This window comes from Bacillus rossius, chromosome 3, assembly GCF_032445375.1.
Source record: "Bacillus rossius redtenbacheri isolate Brsri chromosome 3, Brsri_v3, whole genome shotgun sequence".
NCBI lineage: Eukaryota > Metazoa > Arthropoda > Insecta > Phasmatodea > Bacillidae > Bacillus > Bacillus rossius.
In genome coordinates, this window is record NC_086332.1 from 122,212,605 (window position 1) to 122,233,323 (window position 20,719).

Consider the following 20,719-nt stretch of genomic DNA (forward strand, 5'->3'; position numbering starts at 1 on the left):
AAAAGCCCATCTCAAGTATATCCTCTGTACTTTGGAAAAATTATGGACACTTAAAAAGGAAGCTCTTATATAATGAAGAAACTCCGGCATCAATGATTTTGAATTCTTACAGCAATCCAGTTGAAAATGCTGACTTCTATGATGATGGCTACAATGACTATGAAGCTGATAACATGACCAAAGAATGTGATGAAGCACCTAAACTGCCAAGATCGAAGCCTATAATGAAGCCCTGTGATAAAATTAATTATTCTGATCAACCTTACGGTTATCACTGGGATGATAGTCAGGCGCGTAGGAACCGGGGGGGCGACCCAGGCGACTGCCCGGCCATAACATTTCATGGCCGGGCAAAGTGATGGTTTTGCCCGGCCATTGCATCAGATGAACAAGAGGCATTGTCTTCATTGCAATTCTAAGTGGTTTGTCTTCATTGCAATGCTAAGTGGTTTTGTGTGATTTTCTTGTCTGTGCGTTACTTTATTCTTAAAATAAATTAAGACTTTTCGATAAGTGTTCAGGCACAATAAATACGACTTCTTCTAAATATTCACGTTTCACAGTGCTGATAGCGGAAATATTATTGTGGGATATAAGACCAGTAAATGTTTCCGCTCGTTGCAGTAGCTTACGCTCCGTTTTTGTCCACCCTCGTCTATCTGACCTTCAGACCCTTGCATTCACCCCGCCTCGTTTCTACCTAACGGTAACGACCTGACGTGCAGAGCGCTTTCCACATGTCATCATTCAACAGCTGTACGTCTGCTTTTAAGTCCAATAAACTTTGTGAGCCGTACTACAGAACTGTTAAAAATAAACTTATTTATCTGTAGTATCGTGAGTGAGTAGTGCGGAATGGCAGTGATGAAAAACATTTTGGGTTTAAGGAGAAAACTTATAACATTTTTTTTTTAAATTTTTCGGCGTACAATGACTCAGAAAAGCATCAACTTTTTCTTCAAAAACCGTTCTGCACAGTCCTGCAGTTCATCACAACCACCGCCTAAAAAGCAATGCACATTAGGCTGTAATGCCTGTGAAGACAAAGATCCTAAAGAAGAGTTGGATTCCTTTAACCCAGGTATTACTTTTGCGCAGTTTATGTCGGTACATTATTTTTTTTCGCTCGTCGCTCGTGATTATTCCATCGAGTAATAAAAAAATTTCTTTGAAACTACAAATCATTGAACAAGAATTTATCAAGCAGATTTGCAGTTATTTTTAAGCATCTTCACTCGCCTATTCTGTGGGGTTCGCATTTTTAACTTATTCTTAAGGGGAGTCTGACAGTAAAAAAAAATTAAAATATTGACTTTTTTAATTTTTAATACCAAAATAAAATTTCGACTTTCCTGAATAAAATGATATGAGTGTTATTGCAAAAGACTTTTTTCCATCTTTAATTTTTTATTTTTTCAAGTTGAACTGCATTTTTTGAAAAATTAATTTTGTGACTTTTTAATTTTAAATGCTAAAAAAAAAAAATATTTTGACCTTTCTGAATAAAATGTAAATACTTTCTAGTACTCCTTTCAATAAAAAATATAACGAATAGTAAATTTTCAAAACTTTACAGCCTTAATTCACATTTGGTTGATGTATAGACCTTTCCTGTATTGACCTTGATTTATGAAGTCTGACAGTAAAAATTAAAATAATAAAAAAACCACTTTATCAATTTGAATGTGTTATTTTGTCATATAACTTATCATAAGATATTTAGATTTTGAGATTTATTAATGGTAAAACAGTTTTTCTGTCACGTTTTAAATTATATATTCAGTGGACACTAGGTACACCATATGCTTGTGTCAATACATTCTGAATATTGGCATCATCTAAGAATATTTAATCAGAGGTTTGTAATATTAAGAGTTCTCCTGTCCTGATATGCAAATTAATTTACTTAAGAGTGGGCAATGAGTGGGATAATGACATCTTTGTTAAATTGTTTACTCAAGGCTCAGCCTCACTTAAATATTTGATTATAGCTTGTTTTGATTATTTCAGTTGTTTGTTAGCACATATTAAGAAAATATAACTATAGCTATAGACAGTTGGCAAAATATATTATCTCACACTACAAATATTAATCTTCAACCACCGTCATGTAATTATTATGCAATTAGTCAAACATATTTTTAATTATAAATACATCTTTGCCTTTTCTACAGCTCTAGATAACTTGATGATATCTGGGGACTAAATTTGAAGGTGCTTGTAATTTATGTACTCTGTGCAGTGGGAAAATTCAACAAATTGCCTTTAAAATGAATTCTACGAGGCGAAAACTGAAAAGTGAACACTGTTTTGTGATGCCGAGCCTTAAGTAAATTTGTTATAAAAAAAGTTTAAATGTCTGCTAGTAGTACATTCTATTTTTATGTACTAAAGATGCTTAAATAGCACCATTTTTCTCCTTAGAAAGCAATTTTTTTTCTACCGGGGGAGAGCCCCCGGACACCCCCTTTGTTAAATCCACCACTTATAATGATACTCTCCTTTGCCCCCCCATTAAATATTTGCTTCCTACGTGCCTGATGATAGTGATCTTAAAAATATTAATAATAAATATAACAGGAAGATGACAGCAGCAGAAGTGATTGATTATGTGTAGGGCCTGGAATTTATCGCGAATTTTGCGAAAATTCATGCGAATTTTGCATGAAAATGCGAAAAATAAATTCGCGAAAACCACAACATTTCTATATTACACTGCGCATATATCCCCGAAAAGTACCATTACAGTAGAATCCCGCCGATGCGACCCCCCTCTGATGCGTCCATTCCGTTTATACTACCGTTTTTTGAGAAACTGTGAAAAATTTGAGCAGAGAAAGTCGAAAATTTGAGTAAAATCGGCTGAAAAACAAGTCTGTTACACTTTGTTGGTCGCTATGTGTTCACGTTTATCTTGATGAGAGCTGTACTGTAAGCCGGCAGGCATACAAAAGACGGCTAAAAATAGATACCACCCCTCTAGACTGTCCATGCGGCAGTGTCTAGCCGAGCTCGGCACGTCCACTATCGCACAAAAAGTCGTCTCAGCTGTCATGTTATCTTACCCGCCCGCACGAAAAGCCGCTGTCGTAGCTTCTGCGAGAGCGTAAGAAACTCGTCCGGCCAACATCCTCCTCCCCTCCCACACCGCGTGCGACAGAAGACAGGTTGTATAGTCCATTCTCGGTAAAATAAATATTTTTATGGGCTTATTCGTTAATAAATACTTTATAAGTTTAAGTTATTATGATACAATTTGTTTATTAGTCACACAGCAGTTTCTGCTGAAAAATCACTAATACCTCGAATTTTATTCAATAGAAAAATTTAGCAGTGCCATCAATATATTTATTTTACTGCATAGTTACTTTTCCATCTGCATTCCAACGTGTTTTTTCTTCTTTTTTTTTACGCTGTGAAGGGATGTGGAAAAGATAATTGCTTGAGCTGTCAAAATAAACATCGCTGACGGCAAGGGCGGGAGCGCATCCTGTCGGTCTGTCGCTGTGATTATATAGTCCAAAAACATGTCACAGCATTTCAGGATATCATTGTTCTTATATCTTTCGTTTATAGCCGAATGTTTTCTACCTGATCCACACAAGTTCCTTCGCCACGTTTTGAACGAAAATAACCACCAGCCGGCTAGCATAGCGGAACTCGCGTGACGCAAATTCACTTAGCGCGAGTATTTATCTGAACCCATTGTTCAGGGTATGCGAGTCCGTGGTGTAATATATTTAAAAAGTTGTCTTATTACACCATAGACTATCTGAATATGAAATCTATGTGAACAAAGGCAATTTTTTATGTATTTGGATATACTTGAGGGGGAAGGGGGGGGGTTAAAAATTGGCCCGAATCCTCTATTGCGACCATTCTGTTTATAAGTCCGTATTTCCAGAAACCATGAGGGGTCGCATCAGCGGGATTCTACTGTATTTGCAGATCACTAATACTCACGCAAGGTTAAAGTATCCTTTAACCCAAGTCTTGTGTTTCAGCATAATTACCTTATTTTTACATAAGCCGTGTTCGTGTATGGTTTTGATGCTCAAAATTGATCTCGGGTATAGTTCGCACTAAGTTTCTTCTCATTTGTGCGCCGGGGTTTGTTCAAGTGGCAACCCCGTGTTCCTCCACTCCATTATGCCAAAACCGTATTTATTGAATGCAAGCAAATTCAAGCTTTTGCACTCTACGAAAAATAAAAAGAATATGATGCCGAATTCTAAACTACCGTGCACACTTGGCCGGATATGAGAACGCGTTTATTGTATTTTGCTAAAAGTGTATAAAATATTATATCAAAGCAAAAGAATAACCTAATATCTTGTATTTATCCAAGTTGCGTCATATACGGTAAAATGTAAACAAAACAAACCTGGTTTGTCCAGGTTAGCTAATATAGCTTCTACTAACTTCTCACGTAAGCGAATGCTTCCTTAACGAAGATCATACATTTCCCAGATTGTGAGAAGTTTTGTTTTGTCTTGTGTAAAGCTAAACACATGTTAGCGGCTAACGAATTTATCTTACCGTAGTTGTTTATTTTGTGTAACTTCGTAAATAGCAAGAGAATAAGCAAATAATGATTATGCAGGTACAAAATTTGTCTGCGCAGTGAGACTGGAAGTGTGCGGGCATGCGTGACTATCATGCAACCAGCATCTGTTGTTGACGTCACGAGCCGCGACAGCTTTTCCAACGCAGTGGCATTCCACTGCTGATATTTATTCGCGTGCCAAGTTTAGTTGATTGTTTTCATAACAGCCTGTATGTAGTATGTTGCAACATATTTCTGTCTAGAGTTTGAAAATGCCGAATAATACTTTGAGTGCTCGACCGAGCATATCAGTATCAGAAACCAGGCGTGACATGGAAGCACCTCCTCGACAAAACGCTGAAGTCACGAGCCCAATTCTCTCGCAGTGAAGCGGGACAAAAATCAGTAGCGGTGTGCGACTTTGCACACGCACATTTCCTTAAGATCATGAGTGAACACATAAAACAAAGTCACACCACGCGAACATGGCAACGTCATGGAGCTACGCTCCCAAAGGCGGATTCACCGCAGCGAGCTAACTGCACAAAAATAACAAGTCAACCCAAAACTTAAATTTTCATAAGGTGGCAGCCGAAAGATGAATTTAGAAGTACTTTAGATTTATATTGTAACGCATGGTTACGCAGAGCCACCATCTGCCACGAACACCAGAATAATTAAATACTTGTCATGTTCGTTTCCTAGCACCACGCCGTTCCTTGCCTACGTTTCGTGGACTCCTACATGCTAGTTACAGTTTTACTCAATCCGAAAGCTATTGAACCGCCGAAAAATTTACGACAAATAAGGATGAGTCTGAGCTCTCCTGGGCTTAAATAGTATAGCCTCAGGCCTAGCGCGCCTGCGCAGAGCTCAGCCGGGAGGGGAAGCGAGAAAGGAGAGAGAGAGACGACGAGACCCTGAAAGAGAGAGAGTGGACGGAGAGATGTAAGCCGGTGGCCGCGCCAAGACGTCATCGGCGATGTGGCTGAAGTACACTACAAAATAAATAAGTAATGTATATAAAAAGCCATTAATTTTTATTTCTGCAGCCCAGTATTACATCTGCACATTTGTTGAAGATAATGTTTTTTTATGTGCATGTAATTAAAGTTCTTTAAATATTTAATTAATTTCATTTTGAAATAAAAATATCTTCACCACTTCAATACTTGCAACAGCTATTGTGAATAAATATTGTGTAGCTGTTTTGAAACAAATAAATGTGTATGTGTATTAAAAAAGAAATTTACGAAAACATCAAGAGCAATAATCAGCTTCTAAAATCAGATATTGACCCAGCTGTAAAAGAAACATTGTGCTGTTGTGGGTTAGTGTTCTCACATATCTAATGATATTTTTTTGGTTTTAGGCTGTCAGTGCTGCCAACATACTTTGTCCCAAGAGATGGAACTTTGCAGTCTTATCGAGACTACATCTCATTTCTGCCCGCAATGGATCAGCCTGAGACATTTGGACAGCATCCGAATGCTGATATAGCATACCTTAAGGAAGAGGCAAAAAGTGTTTTTGAAAGTCTCATGAACATGCAAGCTACTACTGCTATTGGTGGGTCTGTCTCAAAGGAGGATAAGGTAAATTACACATAACCAGTAAAAACAAAAATTTGTTCGTCTAGAGATAATATACTGCTAACAGATTAATATACTTGATGTGTGGAAGGCTGTTCCTTTTAACTGTTTACATAATGAATTGTGTATTATTCATTCATTTTTTATTTACTTATTTTTTTTAATGTTGTGAAGTTAAGGCACTTATCGCCTTATCTAACACGTAACCATAAGAAAATACAATTTATAATTTTACTAATAAATACAAATATTAAATAAAAAAAAGTATTTTTAAACAGTTTGAAAAGGTTTAAATCAAGAAAATAGTGTACATAAAAAAAAACTAAAATTATAAGTCTTCTTAAATAATAATAAAACTATTTTTTTTTATCTAGGCCCATAAATACTGGTACCGTACTTAATTAGATTCAGTAATACAAGATCTTTTAAAATTAGCTTATAAATTAAATTAGGAAATCTGAACCTTGTTCGTACCTGAAATGGGATCAGAATGGATGTGATGAGCTTGGAGTTAAAAGAGTGAGGACTGGGGCTCATACCTTTAGTATCTCTGAATCATAGTAATTGTTATTAAAGTTATATTATATAAGAATAGCACACTTAATGCTTACTAGATTCTCAATTTGTTGGATATTTCAAATTCCAATGTATTCACAAAACATAATATATGACAACCATAAGGAATCCATCATTACAGAATTAATATGCAGAATATGTTGTTCAAAAGTTGTCCCAACTGGGTAAGGTCACGTTAAGGGTGTTGTTACATGAGTCTCATGTTCGGAGCGCCAATTGTTAGGCAAAGAGTTATGTTTTAATGGGAAAAGTTATAAAAAGGCGCCACCGTATGAAAAAGGCACACGGACGCAGCGGACCCTCCTTCACTAACCAATAAATTACCAAGACCTGGCCCGTTCCCAGCATCGGGCATGCTTACACTGATGACAGATGATGTGGGCTCTTAAGGCGTCCCGCACGCCTGTTACCTGTATGTAACGATTTATCACACACCGTTTTATGAAGTTCGTCACTTAATTCATTATTTTAATTGGCTTGAGCCACTGCTGGCGACATCAAGCAGAGAGCTGGTGGGATGACACCACTGCCTCCAGCCACACACGGAGGAGGGAGTCACGTGACCTCACTGCACAATCACAACACATCTTTGACATAACAACCAATCACAACACATTTCTTTATAGAAAATCTTCCAGAAGTCCGTGCCTGCTTTACTGATGTCTGTCTGTCTGTCTCTCTCTCTCTCTCTCTCTCTCTCTCTCTCTCACACACACAGAGCCAGAAAGCATTGGCAACTGACAAAAGTCCAGAAAAAATGGGCACCGCCGAGTCGTACACCTGTCTCTCGTCCTTCCTTCCACTCAAACAATATCTAATGTACCAGAATCATTATGAAAGCTTGTGAATAGCTCAAAATGTAAAATATAGGCTTTAAAACAAAATTGAAAGTAAATAATATACTGAAAAAACACATAACTTAGTAAGAAAAGTGAGAGTTAAAATGTTTTTTTTCCAAATGAAACATGTTAACACAAAAATTTTCAAAAAGAATATTAATAATGATAAAATACAAGTCTAAATACCTACTAGTTCACTATAACCTTAAAACTACGAGGATTGGAACTTTAATAGTGGCAACACTGCTGTAGAGACGCAATGCAACGGAACCAGAACTAAATAATGTTCATACCACACGGTAGTTACATACCTATCTTATCACAGAACAAATGGTCTCTCCCTTTCCACTACACGTGCATGCACACTGACGAGAAGAGCCTCATGTTAGCTGGCGGTCGAATGTAGTGTTATTAAGATGTTTTCGAAACAGGAACAACGAAGTAGGATAAAGATTGAATGTGCCAGAAGTGGTACAGCACGACAGGGTCATCAAGATCTTCAAGAGGCTTGCGCGGAATCTGCATTGCCTTACAGAACAGTGGCAATTAGGTTAAAGCCTTCAACGAGAGACGTGAAAATTTGGCAGACATGCTTAGGCCAGGTCGTCCTAATGTCAGTGAAGAAGTGTATACTCTTGCCGCGTTATTGGACAGTGATCGACGCCATACGATTCATAAAGCTGTCTCAAAAGACAGGATTAGCGCATACGACTGTGCTTCACATTCTGAAGAAAAGCCAGGGCATTAGAAAAATTGTGTCTTGATGGGATCCACATGATTTGATGGAAATGATGAAATGGCTACAATACGATGCTGCTTGTAACCACTTGGAGCGCTATGAGCGTCAAGAAGAGGCTTTTTTTGCGCCATATCATCACGCTGGATGAGACATGGGCCAAATCGTACGATCCAAAACTGAAACGACAATTAAATGAATGGTGTCATTGTGCGTCATCCCGAAGATCAAAAGTTTGTGAGAACTCCCAGCAATGTGGAAGTTATGGTGAGTCTCGTGTACGACAGTGATGGTGTTATCCTTACGCACACTGTTCCCCCACAGCATACAGTCAGTGCACAGTATTACTGTTCATTTTGGAACACAACCTGCGACCAGCTTTGGGAAATAAGCGGTGACACTTCCTGCAGATCCCACCAATCATTTTGCAGGACAATGCTTAGCCACATGCAGCGCAAACTGTGGCCAATTTGTTCGCTTGCTGGAGCTGGGAAGTGCTGCACCATCCACCATACTCCCAAGACTTAATCCCTAAGATGAAGGAACCACTTCCTGGCATTCGCTTCAGAACTGTTCCCGACAGTCTTCAGGCAGTAGACTGCTCCATGTGAACTATTAACGCTACAGGCACTGCTAAAGGTACCCTACGACTTCCACATCTCTGGCAACAGGTTGTACCTAATGCTGGTGACTACATTGAAGGACAGTAAAACTTGGAACATTGATGTATTTTATATAGGCCTGTGCGTGATCCCGAAATTCGGGAAAAATTTCGGGAACATAGAGGCTTTTATCCCATCGGGAGGGAAAATAAATTTCCCGAAATTTTCGGGAATTTAAAGTTTATCTTTACTAGATATAACATAACCTCAAATCAATCAGCTAATGAACCTAATACAGTAGAACCTCAATGATACATTCCAGTTTCATACATTTTCCCGTGTCATACGCCAATTAATCTTGGTCCCGCCGAAAGTACTTTTACAAATGGTTTACTTTCCCGGAACACACACTTATAAAATCATTAATTTCCCGTTTCATACGTTTTTACGAAGCGGAAAAGCCCTAAAATTCACAAATGTTTTTTTATATTCCTCCTTAGAAACTACGTTTTAATGCTTTTATTTTGAAAAACGTTCATTGTTTACCATTGCAAATGTAAGAAAATAACTTTATATCACCATAGATATGGATAGTATCAGGAAGACTGTGCACTTCGCTAGTAGCATCTATAGCCAGCACCTAAGCGAGACTAGTGGTGCAAACTAGCAATGATTATGAAAATGGTGCACGCGTTTTACCAAGGCATGTATCTCATATTTTGTGCATTCATTAATCTTTGAACTGAATATACCCGTTTGTTATTATTTTCTTACGATCGGATTGTTTTGTATTTTACGTTTCTCAAATTAAAATTTTATTGAAAATTGTTTAGTTGCTTAAAGTTGTTTGTAAAATAAAACAAACAAGCAAAAAGTTATGATTTTTTTTACAATTGCCTAATTTATTTTTATTTTTAATTTAGGCTTGGTGACTTTTCCTCCCTCCAAGAAAGGACTTCATAACATTTTGTAAGGCCACTGTTTCTCATGTCAGCTTTACTTGATTATGGACTGTATTTTACATTTCTGGTGGTTTTATTTTATAAATAAATATATATATATATATATATTTATGAATTCATATCTTTTATTAATATAATGCAATTATTTACGCATATGTATTTATGTTTAATCTGACATTGTGCTGGTATGCTAGATTGGAAAAAAATTGTATTATTGCCATTCCCTGTTCATACACTTTCCCGCATCATACACCATTTTTGTGCCTTCCGTTGAAAAGTGTATGACAGGGGTTCTACTGTACACATTTCCTTCAAAATAAAAATTTACAGTGCTGGAAAGAAGGAAAACCGCAAATCTTTATTCTGTTTTAGCAATCTTTAAACTTTTTTTTTTCCAGGTTTAATGATTACTTGTTTTCATAATGTCTGACATACGTACGTAATTACCTATAACATACCAGAAATACGACAGCATTAAAAATAATGAATGCCTCACTTGATGTTTATAGCAAAACAAACAAAAATACGTGAAAATGGTTTTATCCCAACTCTACTCACGAGAGAAACTTGTCAAACATGACAGCAATACGCCAGTTTTGCATTAAATAATGCCCAAATTTTCTATGCCATTAATTTTCTTAACTAAAATATAGACACTACTAATATTTTGTCATAATTAGTATTCTGCCGATTTAAAACACCTAAAATATTTTTCTTTATCAAACATCACGAGATGTCCGAAAATCAGTTTCCTTTGGATGCCAACAGGCCATAAACAAAGCATAAATGATTCCTGTTGATCGGATCACGTATTTCTTTTGTCATATTTTCGGAGATTTAAAAGCCAAAATAATAATAATAATATTGTAAAATTAAATACAAGTTACCGTAATAGCTTTGAAATGTAGAAAAGTATAATATTGTCACGTGTCACTTTCAGAGGGGGGTTCAATTCTTCAAAAATGTAGCTCAGATAAATTATAAACTCAAAACAGTAACTAGACATAGAGCATCTCACTGAGGATTGAATCTTAGTAGGTGTATTCTTATACAAGAATAGAAAATCAGGATACTGAGAAAAAAATAAGAGAAACCTAAAAACAATAGAACAATCACATTTATTTATAACAATTAAATAGAACTGACAAATGAGGTGGCACCTTCCATGTCCGCTATAAACCTTAACTATTCCGACATAAAAAAAACAATAAACCCTATAAGATTTTCTTAGTAGTACTAACACATTAACATTATCCTAATACTTTCCTCCAGGCCACCCAATGATACCAAACTTCATTAGTTCTTCCACAACTTCATTTTTAAAACTTATTAAGAACATCTACTACCTCGAAACTGATTTTAAAAATTATTTAGATTAAGTCTATAACGTCATCAAAAACATGAAAAGAGAAGGATCGGGATACAAACGAATTACCGAGTTATACTTGAAAATAAAAAGGAAACGGTAGAGCTCAACTCATTACACGTTAAAACACTAAGTTTCTAAAAACAAATTATTTATAAGATCAAATAATACACCAGACGAGAAATTTAAAGTTAACTACGAAGAAACATGAAGGAGCGGAAGACTAAGAGTTCGGCATCTCAGACGCCATTTCCGATAGCACTCACCTAACCATTACCAAGTCGCCGCACGGCCGGGCAGCATAACAGCCTTCCACAGGATTACAGCCCCGCGAAAACATTTTACATCTCTTTTAAGCTATTTGCTTGGCCGCAAAACCCCTACTGGGAAAACATCCTGACGGGAAGTTTTCCTGTGTTTTACAAACACGTAAAGTTATTACAACAAGCCGGCCGCGCGTTCGGCCGCGCCGGGTTGTCCACGTAGTCAGAAAACCGGCCACCAGGTTGCAACACTCGCCCTGCGCGAAGCGCGTGCGCACAACCTCGTTCCCAGCTGGCCTCAAAAAAAAACGGTAAACAAGTTGCGCCGCATTTCTCTGGAATTGCAGCAAACAACGTGTCAGCTGGCCTGGCTGAAACGCGGTCACGCCTGCGTTCCCAGACAAAGACGTGCAAGACTCGCACTCTTCCAGCCCCGCGGAGACCCAAATCAAACAAAGGTGTTACCCCATCTTAGCGTGAGGGAAACCAAGTCCCGAATTATCGAAAAGAATTTAAAATTGTATTTTCCACAAATAAACTAATTAAATAAATTAATGATAATTTTGAGCCACGCGACATCACCCCGGGCGGCAGGAGCTTGTGCCCCACAAGCTTACAACATTGCTTGGGGAATATTTAAGTTTGCTTCAAAAAGAAACCAATTGTCCCTATCATTTCTATGTGATCCAGTTACAAATTTAAATTAGTGATTACAGTGGTTGTTGTTTATGTATAAATACCAATTCTAAGTTCTACTAGCACTTATTGACAATTTCCTCTCCTTCCTAAATTTATCACAATTCCTTAACTTGACCCAGGGAATTTACCAACAGAACAACCAAAAATTTCGCTGTAGTGCCTATCTCCCACAGGCCCACTACACAGGGGACTCTAACCCCACCAACAAACTTCATTGAAGTGGTACCCTTATCCCATACGGGATAGCCACTTCGGTACTACATTGGGGAACTCCTGCCCCAAACTCCTCATAACTCTCAGGGTTCTCCCGACCCTTAATCACGTAGCCAGCCCATCTTCTATGGGTCTGCTCTACATTCCCTACTCTCCCAGGGACTCCTCAAATTGTCCCAGCTCAGCTCCACTGGCTGGACAATCACAACAACTCTCACATTAAAAAAACACAAATAATGCCTTACTGTTGCCTGGAGTTAATTCCCTGAACACACAAATAAACAAACCTCACACTTTTCTCAGAGCTAATCCATTCTACTGTGTACCTCCTACAATTTAAAACGCAAAGTTAAAAAAAAAATTTAATTATTATCCAAACAAAAAAAATTACTATAATGAAAAATAAATAAAATCTGTTCAAATTATTACTCTCAACATTACTAAATTAATTCGTAAAATAAATAGACTATGTAGTCAATGACGCACATAAACCAAATCATTAAAAAAAATAACTGTGAAACTCTTATCTGTCTGACGTCCAGCCGGCCGGTAAACACCGGGCCGGAACGAGTCTTGCCGGGCCGTGCCGAGCCTTGTCGTGCCAGGCTGTCCGCCGCTCAAGGTCAGGGCACAGCTGAGCGTCGCGTTCGTCATCGTACGCCAGCTCCACGACACATGACTTTCCTCGCCTGCAACAAGCACTGACTACAACATTACTGAACAATAAAAGTTTTAACATCGTTCCTGAACCAAAAATTCCACACAAACTCTTAGATTCATTACAAAAAAATTTAATGGTGACATAATTAAAAAAAATAATTAATCATTAAACCGGAATTAAAATTTACGTAATTAAAATTAATAACACTTAATAGGTGACCTGATCAAAAAAAAACTCATGACTGACTGACTGAGTGACTAACTTGACTAAACCAAAAACTTTTTATTCATAAAATTTAAACAAAACAACCGTAACAATAAAACTAAAAATACGTGAAGCACAACGCAACACGTCCGCCTCGTGCTCCCATAACTGTCATACCATTTTAAAGCAGGCCCTCGCAAAAATGTAGGCAAGTATGACAAACATTTTTGCTCATTCCACCCATTTACCTTGGCTGCTCTGCGAAACTGTTTTAAAAATTCCTCAACCTCCTCACATCTCTTTCCAAAAAAATATCCCGGGTCCACAAAACATCTGCCTGTCTCCATGTTTAAATTCTGATCTTTTAATTCTGGTTTTATGTCGCTTAATTTATCTTTTAATGCTTTCAATGATTCATCCTCTGACGAAGAACTACTATCACTGTCCTCAGGGTTTTTTACTTTGTCATCCAATATTTCAATTGTGTATTTACTAGCCATCCCTTGTTAACACAAAATTCATGTTCCTAATAGACTCCACCTTAAATTATTTTCATTAGTCCTTAACTTAACTTAAGCATACATTTCACATTTCACCTTAAAATAATTATTGTTAGACAAATACAGCCATCCCTGGTCTCCCACTGGTTTCCTGAAATAACCTAAAATAAATTTTATTATCATTAAACAATTAATCCTATAAACACATCTATCTTAATACACCAGCTGCACTGCATGCTCTTCTTCTTCACTAAAATAAATCAAAATGTTAGACCACACATAACACTCTTATCTTAATTTATTTTTCAGTATCCCAACATTCTTTATACCTACTACCCGGCGCCTCCACCATTTCTGTCACGTGTCACTTTCAGAGGGGGGTTCAATTCTTCAAAAATGTAGCTCAGATAAATTATAAACTCAAAACAGTAACTAGACATAGAGCATCTCACTGAGGATTGAATCTTAGTAGGTGTATTCTTATACAAGAATAGAAAATCAGGATACTGAGAAAAAAATAAGAGAAACCTAAAAACAATAGAACAATCACATTTATTTATAACAATTAAATAGAACTGACAAATGAGGTGGCACCTTCCATGTCCGCTATAAACCTTAACTATTCCGACATAAAAAAAAACAATAAACCCTATAAGATTTTCTTAGTAGTACTAACACATTAACATTATCCTAATACTTTCCTCCAGGCCACCCAATGATACCAAACTTCATTAGTTCTTCCACAACTTCATTTTTAAAACTTATTAAGAACATCTACTACCTCGAAACTGATTTTAAAAATTATTTAGATTAAGTCTATAACGTCATCAAAAACATGAAAAGAGAAGGATCGGGATACAAACGAATTACCGAGTTATACTTGAAAATAAAAAGGAAACGGTAGAGCTCAACTCATTACACGTTAAAACACTAAGTTTCTAAAAACAAATTATTTATAAGATCAAATAATACACCAGACGAGAAATTTAAAGTTAACTACGAAGAAACATGAAGGAGCGGAAGACTAAGAGTTCGGCATCTCAGACGCCATTTCCGATAGCACTCACCTAACCATTACCAAGTCGCCGCACGGCCGGGCAGCATAACAGCCTTCCACAGGATTACAGCCCCGCGAAAACATTTTACATCTCTTTTAAGCCATTTGCTTGGCCGCAAAACCCCTACGGGGAAAACATCCTGACGGGAAGTTTTCCTGTGTTTTACAAACACGTAAAGTTATTACAACAAGCCGGCCGCGCGTTCGGCCGCGCCGGGTTGTCCACGTAGTCAGAAAACCGGCCACCAGGTTGCAACACTCGCCCTGCGCGAAGCGCGTGCGCACAACCTCATTCCCAGCTGGCCTCAAAAAAAAACGGTAAACAAGTTGCGCCGCATTTCTCTGGAATTGCAGCAAACAACGTGTCAGCTGGCCTGGCTGAAACGCGGTCACGCCTGCGTTCCCAGACAAAGACGTGCAAGACTCGCACTCTTCCAGCCCCGCAGAGACCCAAATCAAACAAAGGTGTTACCCCATCTTAGCGTGAGGGAAACCAAGTCCCGAATTATCGAAAAGAATTTAAAATTGTATTTTCCACAAATAAACTAATTAAATAAATTAATGATAATTTTGAGCCACGCGACAATATTTTCTTTCGGACAGTTAATTTTTTAGTGATTTTGAGTTTAAAGATAAACAAACTTCAGCGTTTTGGAGGTATTGGTAGTTGGTTACACTGTCTAATAGTTTACGGTGCTTGTCGGCTATCTTTAGTGGAATTTATGTGGTATTCTGTAATTCGTTTATATTAACTTTGTCCGTATGGAAAACTCGGGAAAAATAACGTCCGAGTTAAAAGGCGTGTGGAAGTTTTATGAGAAAAATGCTAACCAAACCGCAAAATGCAAACAGTGTCAAAAAATTATTAAAACAAGTTACGGTAGCACATCTGGGTTGATAAGGCACCTAAAACAGCATCCCACATTGCAAAGAAAATTCAATACAGAAGAAATTATTTTGAAACATATTTAAAAAATAAACATATTTATAGGATACAAAATTGATATGAAGCATATATTTCAATAAATTTTTTCCCGATCCCGTTCCTGTTTCCCGTAGGGATAATATTTTCCAGACCGAGAATTTCCAGGATAAAAAAATCCTTTCCCGCACAGCCCTAATATATTTCAATCAATTTTTCCCGATCCCGTTCCCGTGGGAAAAATACTTTTCCGCCCGAGAATTTCCCGAAAAAAAAAAAATCCTTTCCCGCACAGCCCTAATTTTATATCAGTTTTAAATGAATATTTGCCACTATTAAAGTTCCAACCCTCGTATAGAATCAGCTGAATCCTCTGAATGATAGAACCTAATTTTATTTATTCAAAAATTCTTTTTAAAGCTGGGGAGGGCAGGGTTTTGCAATGTTACAATGTTATCTTACGTCCTCATTACTTAATAACATGCAGTAATTTAATAGCTGTTATTTAAAATAATGACTAATTCAGCCAAGTTCAGGTCCACTCGGGACTGTTCGGCTCATTCTTTGTTCAGGATGTATATTTACTTAAATTATGGTAAAACAGCGCACTTCAAGTCAGTCTTCTGAAACACATGCACTTGGGGATATAAAAAATACATAACAATTTGTTTAATTATTTAAAACTGGGGGATGAGACACTACCTGACCAGATGTCGTCCGGGGCTCACGCTCACATTCTGCGGCGGTACAAATGGCGAGAAGGATGGGCAAGTGTCGGGAAGGGAGCTAGTTTACAGGTTCATGGGACAAAGCCCCGGTTGACGTCAAGGGGATACGTGGCAATGAGACATACTTGCACAAGTAGTTCAGAATACCATTGCATTGCACTCCATGAGGCAGCTGGATCTCGTACTTGCTCCGGCCAGCTGCTAGTGTGAGCACTTGCTACCTATACTGCTCTCGATGCCCTCTGTTCTAGTGGGGTTCACATACTCAAGTAAGCTCTGTTGACTCTCATTCCTCCATTGAGTCACTCACGGTAGCCCCCAGCGAGCTTGGGCCCCCAACACACCACCGGTTCTCCTGGATGTCGTGACCTCGTCTTTACTCAACCATGTTGTCTTGTCGTCTCATCGGCTGTTCGTGGAGATTAACGCTATTGCCGCACACTTGTTGAGCATGCCACCTTCGTGTGACACATGCAAGAATACACAAAAAAAACGATTCAGAGCCTCATATAATGCAGGAAACAGTCTCACACTTTCAATCCAGTCCGTATCATCTATTAACATCTTAAAATGTAATTATTCAATACCAAGTTAAATGTGAATAAGTTATAACAAAAAACATTGTTTTGTAATGAAAAATACCAAACGTAAATAATGCTTCTTCCACCCACCAGAAAAATGAGACAAAGGAGGTAATTCCTGCAGGAGCAACTCTAACCGACAATATTAGAAAAAGCATTAAAAAATACAAATTAACACTTAGACAAGAGTGAAGATGAAGTTTTGAAACTGACATAGCAGTAAAGAATATTATCTCAACACATGGTAGTACCATCAAATATCACCCAAAAGTTAAATTTTTATAACAACAAATCATAAAATATCCATAAAAAATGTAATGTCTCAGACATTTAAGCTGTTGAGATTTATGTCTCAGAATTAACAAACTTTTTAATGTGCATGATATGTGATTTTTTTCATAAAAACAGTGTAACTAAGCTTAATAAACACAAAAGCCAATAAGAACCAACAAACTTATGACATAGTTTAGCTATCTGGGTGTCAGGCTTAGAACTTTGGGGAAAACTGTGACAACACAAAGTCATCCTTACAAAAATTATGATTCATTCTGCCGTGATTATACTATCGAGAAGTTTTTTTGTCAGACAACTTTAAATTCTTTTAGGCCTCTTGCCAGTTCTGTCCCAAAAGTTTAAGGTTGTGAGGATGCCATCCAATAATTGATCAGGAAACCCCAAATATTTAAAGGAATTTGATTTAACTCCCTGACCAAAAATAAACATGCTGGATTATATTGAGTGGATCTATGCACCTTAAAATTTAAATTGATAAGGTCACATTTTTGATGATCATCCTGATGAAAAATAGTAAAGCCAGCCTTAATTCGTTCCTAAACTCTTTCAACCAAGTTAGAGCAAGAATGATTAGGCAAGTGAAAACATTTTTGATTCCCTATTCAAATCTAATATTTTTAAATACTTTACCCTTTAAATAACCAGCGTTGTCAGAATGAGATACCGGACATGAAATAATATCCAAATTTGTTGTTTCATAACAGTACTACATACTTCTTGAGCTATTATATTTCATAAGAGCAGAAAAAAATTAATTTGTAAAACTAATAAACAACTATATCCAGTCTTACTACATCAGATGGGACCAAATATAAATACATACACACTCTCCCAAACACAAATCGGTAGATCCATAGAATGCTTGCCAGCTTTAGTTTTGTGGATTTGCTTTGCTTTTTGTCAAAGTTCACTACAGTGCACATTGTTAATAAAAGGTTTTTCTCATTTGCTGATTAAAAAAATTAAGTTTCTATTCCATACCAAAGTAAGTTATGGTAGCACCTTAAAAGCATATAGACAAATAACTATAAACTACAATGCCCATTTTGCAAAACATATTAAAGAAGGTAACCTAATTTTTTAAAATTTAAAGTATTCCTATATTGAACTCTCTCAACAATATTGCCTGTCTCGCATCATCAGTTCCCTGCTTCTCTCATTGTGAACAAAAGTCTTGGGAATATCCCAAGCTGACTTAAACCTCATTTTCCTTACCAGCAGGTTATTGATATCAACAGCATTCCCTCAAGTTCAACATTCTAGATAAAGCATCAGCATCAGAATTTATTGTTTTTTCCTTTAACATGGATTAACGAAAAATGGGAACTAGAAAACAGTATGATCTAATGCCCCAGCTTTCTTAAGGTGCGAAAATAACCAATTAAGTGCTTAAGTATCCGACTCAGAAATGAGATTTTTACCTCCAGTTTCTGAGTCAGTTATAACTATACTTTCTTCTCCATATTTCATGTTAAAAAATGTTAACTAGTGTACTAATTTCATCGCTGTAGAAACTCCTTTTGCATTACTTGTGGCTTCCACAAAGTAGCACATATCGATATAGCCTTTTCTGTTCACATACAAGCTTGGCTGCATTGTAAACAGTTGTCCCGACAATAGTTTGTAAAGTTTGGCCCTAAACCCCGGCCAAACCAAAAAACTTCCGCAACCCGCGACACAGTAAACTCCTATATTGCCCCGTACCGCAGGCGCAGGTAAACCCAAAAAAATATTAAAACCCAAACTAATAGCAGGCTCAAAAAATACTAATAAGATTGCGAACAGTGAGAGGAGGCAGCAAGTTAAAAAGACGCAAAATGTATATGGCAACATTTAATAAATATATATATAAATATACCATAAAATTGTTTCATCACAAATCAGTGCATACATCTTAAAATACATACTCTATTACTACTTATAAAAAAATATTGCTATATAATAATACTAAAAAAAAATACTTTAACACATCCCCCAAAAAGGTATAATTTGGATTATATACTTCGGAGCTCCGAAAATTAAATGTAACTACCAAAAAGGCATCAAAAATGTATAAGAACATATTAATACAATTACAAATATAGATATACGCACCGAGCGTAGCACTACTGTAAATACCAATTAACAGAATTTACCATAAAATAGGCGAAATCTAGCAAAACTTGACACACATTAGCATCCAAATCAAAATATCAAAAATTTAGCCAATTACAAATTATGGGTTAACAAGCCCTTCTCAGTTAAGTCATTTTCTAACGGTCGATGCCTTTTTTCTTCCACGTCTGGCAGGCATTGATTGAACACGCTGAACGTAAAATCCCAGTTTCAGTGTTATTAGTCCGTTAATTTAAATCTCCAAAATCCACAGATGATAGTTTCGCCCCAGGGGTCAAAGGGGTCAACGGGGCAGTGGCACGGCTGGCACTTGCTTTTTGATGTCGAGATGTCCGGTCACCAAATACACTCGTTTGCTCACGAGTGTTTTTAATGGCAAACCCTGGCCATAACACCTTACCGTAGCTGCGGGTAATTGTACGGATATGACGAATCCTTCGCCATACCGTCTTGGAGTTTTGTTTGGCGCACATAATTCATCCTTGGAAAATCCTCGCGACATTCACACACGCTTCACCAACCACTCGCATTTCATCGTATCAACGCGTTCTAAATTATATATATATAGGAACCCCGTTCATATTCAAAAGGAACACTCATATTCAAATGTTCGACCGGCAAGTCACTTCTATGTGGAACCATCACCATGGCCAACCCGCGTTTTACTCACGTGCGCGCCTGCCCGGGCCCACCAGACGACTGCCGCTCGCCAGTCTCCCCTGACCTCCCACACTCAGCTGTTCTGCTCGCGCGCCGCCTAGCGCAGCGATTACCAAAATATTCGGTAGTGTCCTTGAACGTTCCAGACCAATTTAATAACTTAAAATCTTAAAATTAAAAATAATAAGACTGAACAAGAATTACAATTTCCTTTTTAAAAACAAAATATAACAAACTTAAATCCAAAATAACTCTTATTACCAGGGCATCAGAAAAGGTTAATAAAATAAGTTAACCATTTCTACCAACATAAACATTATCAAAGATAGAGGCTGTAGCACACATGCTACAAGTTCAAACTATACTTTTGACTCTGATTCTTTGATCCTAATTATTAAGTGTAACTGCAACTGCAAACACACAAATTGGGACAGTCTCTCTCAGTAAGGGATCGTCCATTAATCACGTGAGGGACGGCCAGGGGGGAGGGGGGGGGGGGGTTCGGAAAAATCACGAAATATCACAAGGGGGGAGGAGGGGTGTAGAGAGATATCACGTGTATTTATTTTTTCACGCGATTTCTACTAAACCGAAAAGCGACGC

At 37.4% G+C, this 20,719-nt stretch overlaps 1 protein-coding gene across 2 annotated transcripts in view; it reads left to right on the top strand.

Moving 5' to 3' along the window:
- LOC134531211 (dynein axonemal heavy chain 2) overlaps positions 1-20,719 on the top strand; it is an 864,487-nt gene that overhangs the window by 789,650 nt on the left and 54,118 nt on the right. For both annotated transcript variants that reach the window (XM_063366870.1, XM_063366871.1), the window contains one exon: positions 5,919-6,141. In XM_063366870.1, coding sequence (XP_063222940.1) covers positions 5,919-6,141 — 223 coding nt within the window. The remainder of the gene's footprint in view (positions 1-5,918; positions 6,142-20,719) is intronic.